The 10,475-nt window shown below is 43.0% G+C and overlaps 1 protein-coding gene across 1 annotated transcript in view; it reads left to right on the top strand.

Moving 5' to 3' along the window:
- The window catches only part of LOC311121343 (rho guanine nucleotide exchange factor 7-like), a 31,969-nt gene extending 23,853 nt beyond the window's left edge, over positions 1–8,116 (top strand). The window contains exons 13-20 of the mRNA XM_084195844.1: positions 48–134; positions 1,782–1,860; positions 2,183–2,337; positions 2,889–3,110; positions 3,246–3,429; positions 5,504–5,603; positions 5,761–5,815; positions 6,049–8,116. Coding sequence (XP_084051970.1) covers positions 48–134; positions 1,782–1,860; positions 2,183–2,337; positions 2,889–3,110; positions 3,246–3,429; positions 5,504–5,603; positions 5,761–5,815; positions 6,049–6,171 — 1,005 coding nt within the window. The 3' untranslated portion in view covers positions 6,172–8,116. The remainder of the gene's footprint in view (positions 1–47; positions 135–1,781; positions 1,861–2,182; positions 2,338–2,888; positions 3,111–3,245; positions 3,430–5,503; positions 5,604–5,760; positions 5,816–6,048) is intronic.
- The last annotated feature ends 2,359 nt before the right edge of the window (positions 8,117–10,475 follow it).

The following is a 10,475-nucleotide window of genomic DNA, read 5'->3' on the forward strand; positions in this document are numbered from 1 at the left end:
TGAACGTCTTAACAGTGTGTGTGTGTGTTTGTGTGTGTGTTCTTTAGGAGAAGAATGAACGCTACCTCCTGCTGTTTCCAAATGTTCTCCTAATGCTGTCTGCCAGCTCCAGAATGAGTGGATTCATCTACCAGGTCAGTATCTCTCTATCTATCCCGTTATCTCTCTCTCCAACTATCCCTTTATCTCTCTCTTTCTCTCTCTCTCCATCTATCACTTTATCTCTCTCTCATCTATCCCTTTATCTCTGTCTCTCTTTCTCCATCTATCCCTTTATCTCTCTATCTCTCTGTCCTTTGTTAGTATGTAGGGCCCTGTAAAATCAGCTTTGTGGAGAACATGACGGAATCCTGGAATCCAGACATTCAAACGGAATTAAACAATATTCAAAAATGTATTAAACTTAGTAGGAAATCAACTAAATGTATTGAACTTATTAGAAAAGTCATTAATTTGCCCAAGATTATCATAAGACATGAACAAAATGCATCAGTGATTTGTATTTTCCTTCAACTCTCTGAAGAGACAACTGCACAGGAATGCCCGTCTGTGTGTGCACGTTTGTCTACCACTTATTGTAGCCGTTAGCGATTATGCTAATGTGTTGCCAACTGTCTTCTGGTGGATGGTAAGGCTTTCCCTAAAACCTTTTCAATTAAATGTTAAAGCTGCAATATGTAACTTGTTGGGCGACCCGACTAAATTCACATAGAAATGTGACTAACAGATCTGTAATTCTCATTGAAAACAATTCTAAGAAGCAGTAGATCTGTTCTATGTGCGCTATTTCTATTCTTCCCGTTCTTAAGTTTCGTTTTTGCATCTTTTACTTTCGGTTTTGTACACCAGCTTCAAACAGCTGAAAATACAATATTTTTGGTTATTGAAAATATATTTCACAGCTGTTTTTAAATGATATAAGGAAGGCCCAAAAAATGGTCAAAGACTCCAGTCAACAAAGTCATAGACTGTTCTCTCTAATACCGCACGGCAAGCGGTACCGGAGTGCTAAGTCTAGGTCCAAAAGGCTCCTTAACAGCTTCTACCCCAAGCCATAAGACTGCTGAACAATTATTAAAATGGCCACCCGGACTATTTGCATTGACCCCCCCCCCCCCCACCCCCAAATAAATGCTTCACAGAGTTCAAATAACAGACACATCTCAACATCAACTGTTCAGAGGAGACTTCGTGAATCAGGCCTTCATGGTCGAATTGCTGCAAAGAAACCACTACTAAAGGACACCAATAAGAAGAAGAGACTTGCTTGGGCCAAGAAACACGAGTAATGGACATTAGACCAGTGGAAATCTTTGATCTGATGAGTCCAAATTTGAGGTTTTTGGTTCCAACCGCCGTGTCTTTGTGAGACGCAGAGTAAGTGAAATGATGATCTCCGCAATTGTGGTTCCCACCGTGAAGCATGGAGGAGGAGGTGTGGGGGTGCTTTGCAAACTTTGAGTGGTACAGAAACATCCTAACCAAACAACGGTCTCTGGCAAGTGAGCAGTTAAATTAATGGGTAATTACACCCAAAAATCTAAATTTCTTAGATTTTTCCCAGACCTCAAAAGTGGTCTCCTGATGTGGTTTAAGCATTGTTATGGACTTAGAACATCAAATGTTGTTATTTTTTCTATTTAAAAAAAGTGTGATTTTGAGAGTGAAAAAACGGGGAAGAAATGGAATCAGGCCAAAAATCGAACTGATTTTATAGTGCCCTAAATATGTAAACACAAAAGGTTTCTGTAATTCTTATTTGTCGTTGATTTGTTTTAAAGGGTAAGCTGCCATTGACAGGAATGCTAATCTCAAGGATAGAAGATTGTGAGATGGTCAAAAACGCTTTTGAAATATCAGGTACGTTTACAGTTTACGTTTATTGGTTGAGTTTAAACAGCTCAAATTAAGGGTAATGTCTGTGTAATTACATGTGTGTTTGTGTGTGGATGTGTTTAACTATACTTGTGGGGACCCGAAGTCCCCACAAGAATAGTAAACAAACAAAATGTGACCAACATTTTTAGTCCCCACAAGGAAAAAGGCTATTTCTAGGGGGTTAGGGGTTAAAGGTTAGGAGTTGGGGTTAAGGTTAGGGGTTAGGCAAAATAGGATTTTGAATGGGAATCAATTGTGTCCCTACAAGGTTAGTTAAACAAGACTATTTGTGTGTGTGTTACAGGCAGTACGTGTGAGCGGATGCAGGTGGTGTGTAACAACCAGCAGGATCTGCAGGAGTGGGTGGAGCATCTGTCGAGACACACCCAGATCAGAAACACCCCCTCCATGATCATGACCACAGCCACCGCCAAGCCCCAGTCTGTCCCGTGCCACACGGTAACACCCCCAACCTCGCCAGTCTGACTGTCAGCTAAATGGATAGTTATCAAAGTTTGTCTGACATTTTTATTGTGTAGATCCAGGTACTGTACATCCATTAGGATATCTGTAGGTTTAAATCCCAAATGAATGGGAAAGATAATGCTGCGTTCATAACATCTCGTAAATTCGTAAATGCGACCATACCACTGGGAAAGATCCATTTGAACGCTCCTCCAACTGGTAATTACCAGTGGGGAAACTCGTCTATCATCACTGACTTCTCCCACATGCTGAACTCTGATGTCACATACTAAGGAAATGACCTTGATAACAGCATTTTCGGCAGTTAAATGCAACAATAAAACATTATTTATAAAAAGCAATCTATTAATATAGTTTTTGAACACTATAATGTTTTGACAAGCTAGCTAGCTGTACTTTTAGTTTGTTTGAAGCAGCTTGTTTGCACCATCTAATTCCAAGAGATGCTACTTTATATAATTTATGATATACTCTCTCTTTGTTGTACCTGTATCTCTTCTCTTTCCTCCTCTCTTCTCCCCCAGCTCCCGTCCCATCCCCTGACCCCCTCCAGACACTCAGAGAGTAGGGTTGTATCTGGGGGCCCTGCCTACCACACCCTACCCCACCCCTCCTCCCACGGGGCCCCTCACACCTCCCCCATATGGGGACCCCTAGAGCCCCCCAGCACCCCCAAACCCTGGAGCCTCAGCTGCCTCCGCCCCGCGCCCCCACTCAAGCCCTCGGCAGCACTCTGCTATAAAGAGGTATGGTCCTGGGCCTTTGGTCTAAGAGGGAATAGGTTCCAAGCAGTAATAGCCAGCACAGTTTCCAGAGATGATTTTCCACTAGGGTTCTAAGAGAGCCTCTCTTTTCCTCTCTTTTCCCCCTCCTCTCTCTAGGATCTGAGTAAAAGTCCTAAGAGTATGAAGAAGCTGCTGCCTAAGCGTAAGCCTGAGAGGAAACCTTCAGAAGAGGACTTTGCTACCAGGAAGAGTACTGCAGCTCTGGAGGAGGATGCCCAGATCCTGAAAGTGATCGAGGCCTACTGCACCAGCGCCAAAACACGACAGACACTCAACTCAAGTAAGACTGCACCGCAAACACACAACCTGTCAGAGCCTCAGGACTTCAACCAATACCAGCTAGTCTTTGGTGTCATTTGACTTCTCCTCCGAAGCCTGTCTTTCATTTCTGTACTAACATGAACCATGTCCAGATTAGTTATAAGACTTCACTGGTTCTGGATAAATGCTCTTTAGAGTATAGCTCTTTAGATGTTCTATTCACTGTGACAGTGGCTAGTCTAATGCTATTCATAGTTCAGTGTTCTCCTCTCTCTTTAACTGTGTTCTCTCCTGTTTCTTTTCTTTGCATTCTGTTATTCTCTGTTACTCCTCCTATTGGTTTGTCTATTTTGTTTCCTCTATATTCCCCCCTTTTTTTAAACAAATATAATCATCCATAACCCCACACATCCCATTCCTCCTCGTTTTAAATACACCTGTATATTATTTATCCTATTATTATGGATCCCTCTCTCCACAAACCTCCTAAACCATTATTTATAATTCCTCCCCACATCGCTTTATTATGGTTTGATCCACTCCCCCCTCCTCGTTCCATATGGTTTGATCCACACCCCCCTCCTCGTTCCGTATGGTTTGATCCACTCCCCCTTCCTCGTTCCGTATGGTTTGATCCACACCCCCCTCCTCGTTCCGTATGGTTTGATCCACTCCCCCTTCCTCGTTCCGTATGGTTTGATCCACTCCCCCTTCCTCGTTCCGTATGATTTGTCCCGTCCCTCAGCGTGGCAGGGTACTGATTTGATGCATAACCACGTGCTGGCCGAGCCAGTTGACCGATCCAGTGTGGACGCTATAGGTTGCCGTAGCAGCCTGTCCAGAGGGACCGAGCCCTGGTCTGACCTATCAGAGGACTCGGATTATGACAGTATTTGGACCGCCAGTAGTTGCAGGACCGCCTCCGTTTCTCGTAAGAGCTACTGTCGCTCCTCCCATATATCCCACTCCCTGCACTCCTTTTTAATATTTTTATTTATTTAGAAAGAAAAATATGAGTTTCTTTCCTCATAGTTTGTTTTGGAATCTCATTCTAACTGCTGCCTTGGCCACGTTCAGTACGCAAACATTGTAGAACGTTGCAGATAGAAATGCCATGAATAGAACTGACGTGATTCCTTATTCTACATGCCCGAGAGCTATGTTTGTTCAATACAATACATTTCTATCTGAACGTTGGCCAACGTTGTGTCCTGCTGAATGCTACCCTGGTTTTCCTTCAGCCACCTTTTGTAGCGTCTCTCCCCCTCCCTTAGTCATGGTTAGTTGTGTATGGTTTACAGTAGCTCTGTCTGCTGTTTCTGTGAAATGTCTGTCATGCAAACCTCTCAGAAACTGAATATAGGAGGAACCTAACATGAACTCTCTGCCCCGTCTACAAACACACACACACACACACACACACACACACACACACACACACACACACACACACACCCTTCTCCCCTCAAAAGACCTCGGTGGACAAAGGGAATAACTGCTCCACAGCTCCCTTCTGTCCTCCTCTGTTCTCAACTACTAACATCTTCAAAGGACCTGGTGTCACGTTACAATCATTAAAATGATGAGTTAATATGCTGCTGTCATGGCTTAGATCTCCCTTGGAGAACAGAGATATTGAATCTCAATGGGATCTCCTGAATGAATAAAGGATAAATGGTAGATGAGAGGAAGACTTGATTTGCCAGATCAAGTTCTCCTCCTCTATCACACCTGTCCTGATCCTTCCACAGCCCCCCTGCCACAGTCCCCCTGCCACAGGCCCCTTCCTCAGGCCCCTTTCACAGCCCCCTCATCTGAATCTGGTTTGGGCTGTGTCCTAATACTCTAAAATGGCCTCCTTTCCTTGTCTTCTTTCCATCATTGCCGCTGATAAATGAAAGGGCTACTATAAAGGACTGTCATCAGGGAGGACAGGACACAAGGAGAGGAGGCTAGTTTGAACTATTGAGCTACAGCCTTGGTGTGTCAAACCTCTACTGAAAGGTCATCCACCCTCAGTCAGCCAATCAGTCAATGGGTCATCCCATCCATCGACCAATGTGCTCTGCTGACTGTCTTGTTCTACCAATCAGGATCCAGGGAGAAGTCAGGTCTGCACATGCTCTTCCCTGAGGAGGAGAAGATCATCGTGGAGGAGACCAAGAGCAACGGACAGACTGTCATCGAAGAGAAGTAAGAACTACATTCCTCCCAATGCATTAGATTGGGAGAATATGCTTACAGCTTCAAGTCTTCACTTCACACGTTCAGAAGTTGATATGTTCCTTAATGGGGTTTATTGATAATGGTGTGCTGTGGTTGGGTTGGCTAACTAACATGTCTGTCTTAGGACTCTAGTAGACGCAGTGTATGGGCTGAAGGATGAAGTACAGGAGCTGAAACAGGTGAGCGTTCAGGAGCGTTAGCACGGTTAGCATTCACTAAACCGTCACATCAAATAGCATGTCACAGTACAGTCATACAGCACCAGAATCATAATTCATCAATTAGAGGATCTCTATGACAAGAATTATCTTAAGCATATACATTCCAGAGCCATTTCTGCTCTGTTCATTCCAGTCATGTGCGATTAGAGCCTTTTCTAAGATCCAGCGGCCATCTTTGTTCCCCCCAACAGGACAACAAGAAGATGAGGAGGACCCTGGAGGAAGAGCAGAAAGCCAGGAAGGAGCTGGAGAAGATCCTGAGGAGAGTCCTGAAGAACATGAACGACCCCACCTGGGACGAGACCAACCTGTGAGTGCTCAGGTGACATCACATCAACATGGTTGGGTTTGGGTTCCACCGTGACTGGACCAAAATTGTTAACCACAAAGCCATCTGACGTAACGCTGTGAACTGACACACTGTGGAACACTGATCTGTCACTGTTGTAAGAATACTGGGTATGGTCCAAAGTTGAAACAGCCAATAAAAATGAAACATAGCATCCCTGAATCCCTCTGGAAGACCAGAGGGTCTGCAGCATGGACCTCAAACCTCTTCTCTGTGTTGATCTGGGAGGCTGGAACAATCACAGTAGTGAAGATACGACTGACGTCACTGATTCTCTGCCTCCTTCTGGGTGATTCTCAAAGAGGGATTCCTCTCTACCTCTCCCCTTCTGCATTGATCTGAAAGCAGGGGAAAACAACATGGGAATTTTCTGTCACTTGTGTAGTACTTTAACATCCGTGATGAGGAAAGGAAGTAAGTTCAGACTATTGAGATCCATCCTCTGCATGTAGAGCAGTAGTCTCAGGGAATAAATACTAGACAGTGGCTGCGTCTCAATAGTGGTTTGCTCTTCTCATCTTTGCTGATCTGCACTGATAGATGCAGTAGGTCCCTAGTGCCTACAAGGGGATTTCCTTTCACCTGTCCAGTTTTATGCAGATGAGAGATGAGGAACGGTAGCCACTGTAGACTATTGAGATGCAACCCAGACGATTTTGACAGATTATGATTTTGTCACTGCCTGCATACCCTGCTGCCAAGCTCCTCTCAACACCCCCACCCTCCTCTTACCCCCCTCTGGAGCATCTACCCACACATTCCTCTGAGCCTTGTAGGAACCTATGGCCAACACACAGAACAGGATAACCTCTAGCTCATTCCGGATGTTTCCATGGAAACCTCAGCAATACAATACTGGAATGTTTTCAGGTGATAAAAAAAAAAAAACTTTTGATTATGATTCTTTGAAGTATTCTTTGGGTATGGATGACCTATTTCTTGTTTGTTGCTTTTATTTTACCTGATAATGGACTCTCTATTTGAATGCTTTCCTGAAAACGATGTATTTCTACTTTTGTCTTCCTACTTTTTTGTCACCTATGATTTGTACAGAAACGAACCGTAGCGTCTCAAATTAATATCATGAAATGTGCCTTGGGGAAATGATTCCAGGCTCTTCAGTTTAAAATGCTTCAAATATTCCAATGCAATATTGACTCCAATGATGAACACTACTTATCTGTTTCAGATTCTATATTATGTCTGTAATTTATGTATTTAAATGAAATTGACTGATGAGAAATGTATTGTGCATTCCTTAAGTCTATTGTTCACTGAAAACCTCCCTCCCATACCCATCTCTATATTTATTTCACCTCTTTCTCTCTCTATCACTCTTCACAACTTGTCTCTGTGAATTAAACCAGTAAACTGAATATCTTGTTTATCTGAATACTTGCAATGACTGATATGTTGTTTTACCTACCTTAGATAAAAGACTGACTGTAAGTTGCTCTGCATAAGACCGTCTGCTAAATGACCAAAATGTAAATGTGATGTATCCTTCGTCCTGCAAAGTGCTGTCACTTTAACTTCAAATGAATCAGACTGTTATCATTGGATACCTGTCAGTGGTAGATTCAGGTGGAAATGTACTATAAACAGGCCAGGATTGGTGTCCGTGACCACGTTTACATGCCCACAGTATTCCAGATAGTAGCTCATATCTCGCTTAAGGTCTTATTCGGGATAAGCTGTTTACATGCACCTTTTGATATCCCGCTCACGAGTATCCCTGCATCCGTGAATAAACAGAATATTCCTAATTTAAGTTATATGGGTTAAATGGAATAGTAACTGAAATCTGGACACTGACTGTAGGCCTATAACCTCTCACATGTAGCCTAATATAATATTAACTCCTGCAGAATTATACATTTCTTGCAATAAAATAATACAACACATTTTCATTTTGTCTCTGGAACAGGAGTGGTATGATTTCTTTCTTTCAGCGTCTCTTGAGAGAATGTGAGTGTAACATGTTATCTTTGACACTGTTATGCAAGCAGATAGTATTTCAACCATATACATATATTTTTTTTTACATTTAGCAGACGCTCTTATCCAGAGCGACTTACAGTTAGTGAACACATATATATATTTTTTTTTATACTGGCCCCCCGTGGGAATCGAACCCACAACCCTGGCGTTGCAAACGCCATGCTCTATCAACTGAGCTACATCCCTGCCGGCCATTCCCTCCCCTACCCTGGACGACGCTGGGCCAATTGTGCGCCGCCCATGAGTCTCCCGGTCGCGGCCGGCTGCGACAGAGCCTGGATTCGAACCAGGATTTCTAGTGGCACAGTTAGCACTGCGATGCAGTGCCTTAGACCACTGCGCCACTCAGGAGTACAATGTGCAGCCAAGATCAACTGAAGTCTTATCGGAAACGTGATTCATTGTTTTCTCAGCTTTTCATTTCCTTAAAACCGGTCAAACTGATAACATTTGAACATTTCGCACAGGAACAGTCTTTCCATTATTTTGGAATTAGTGCATTTTCTCCCGGTCCCTAAACGAAAGACAACTTTACCGGTGTTAACTACAGTGCCTTGCAAAAGTATTCATCCCCCTTGGCGTGTTTCCTATTTTGTTGCATTACGACCTGTAATTTGAATTGATTTTTATTTGGATTTCATGTAATGGACATACACAAAATAGTCCAAATTTGGTGAAGTGAAATGAAAAAAAATTACTTGTTTCAAAAAATTCGAAATAATAAATAACGGAAAAGTGGTGTGTGCATATGTATTCACCCCCTTTGCTATGAAGCCCCTAAATAAGATCTGGTACCTGTAATTTGAATTGATTTTGATTTCATGTAATGGACATACACAAAATAGTCCAAATTTGGTGAAGTGAAATGAAAAAAAATTACTTGTTTAAAAAAATTCTAAATAATAAATAACGGAAAAGTGGTGTGTGCATATGTATTCACCCCCTTTGCTATGAAGCCCCTAAATAAGATCTGGTGCAACCAATTACCTTCAGAAGTCACATAATGAGTTAGATTGCACACAGGTACACTTTATTTAAGTGTCACATGATCTCAGTATATATACACCTGTTCTGAAAGGCCCCAGAGTCTGCAACACCACTAAGCAAGGGGCACCACCAAGCAAGCGGAACCACCAAGACCAAGGAGCTCTCCATACAGGTCAGGGACAAAGTTGTGGAGAAGTACAGATCAGGGTTGGGTTATAAAAAAATATCGGAAACTTTGAACATCCCACGGAGCACCATTAAATCCATTATTAAAAAATGGAAAGAATATGGCACCACAACAAACCTGCCAAGAGAGGGCTGCCCACCAAAACTCATGGACCAGGCAAGGAGGGCATTAATCAGAGAGGCCAAAGATAACCCTGAAGGAGCTGCAAAGCTCCACAGCGGAGATTGGAGTATCTGTCCATAGGACCACTTTAAGCCGTACACTCCACAGAGCTGGGCTTTACGGAAGAGTGGCCAGAAAAAAGCCATTGCTTAAAAAAATAAATAAGCAAACACGTTTGGTGTTCGCCAAAAGCCATGTGGGAGACTCCCCAAACATATGGAAGAAGGTACTCTGGTCAGATGAGACTAAAATTTAGCTTTTTGGCCATCAAGGAAAAGGCTATGTCTGGCGCAAACCCAACACCTCTCATCACCCCAAGAACACTATCCCCACAGTGAAGCATGGTGGTGGCAGCATCATGCTATGGGGATGTTTTTCATCGGCAGGGACTGGGAAACTGGTCAGAATTGAAGGAATCATGGATGGCACTAAATACAGGGAAATCCTTGAAGGAAACCTGTTTCAGTCTTCCAGAGATTTGAGACTGGGATGGAGGTTCACCTTCCAGCAGGACAATGACCCTAAGCATACTGCTAAAGCAACACTTGAGTGGTTTAAAGGGAAACATTTAAATGTCTTGGAATGGCCTAGTCAAAGCCCAGACCTCAATCCAATTGAGAATCTGTGGTATGACTTAAAGATTGCTGAAAACCAGCGGAACCCATCCAACTTGAAGGAGTTGGAGCAGTTTTGCCTTGAAGAATGGACAAAAATCACAGTGGCTAGATGTGCCAAGCTTATAGAGACATATTCCAAGAGACTTGCAGCTATAATTGCTGCAAAAGGTGGCTCTACAAAGTATTGACTTTGGGGGGGTGAATAGCTATGCACGCTCAAGTTTTCTGTTTTTCTGTCTTATTTGTTGTTTGTTTCACCCCAAAAAATATTTTGCATCTTCAAAGTGGTAGGCATGTTGTGTAAATCAAATGATA

The sequence above is a fragment of the Coregonus lavaretus genome (assembly GCF_964263955.1).
Source record: "Coregonus lavaretus genome assembly, contig: HAP1_SCAFFOLD_1802, whole genome shotgun sequence".
In the NCBI taxonomy this organism is placed as follows: domain Eukaryota; kingdom Metazoa; phylum Chordata; class Actinopteri; order Salmoniformes; family Salmonidae; genus Coregonus; species Coregonus lavaretus.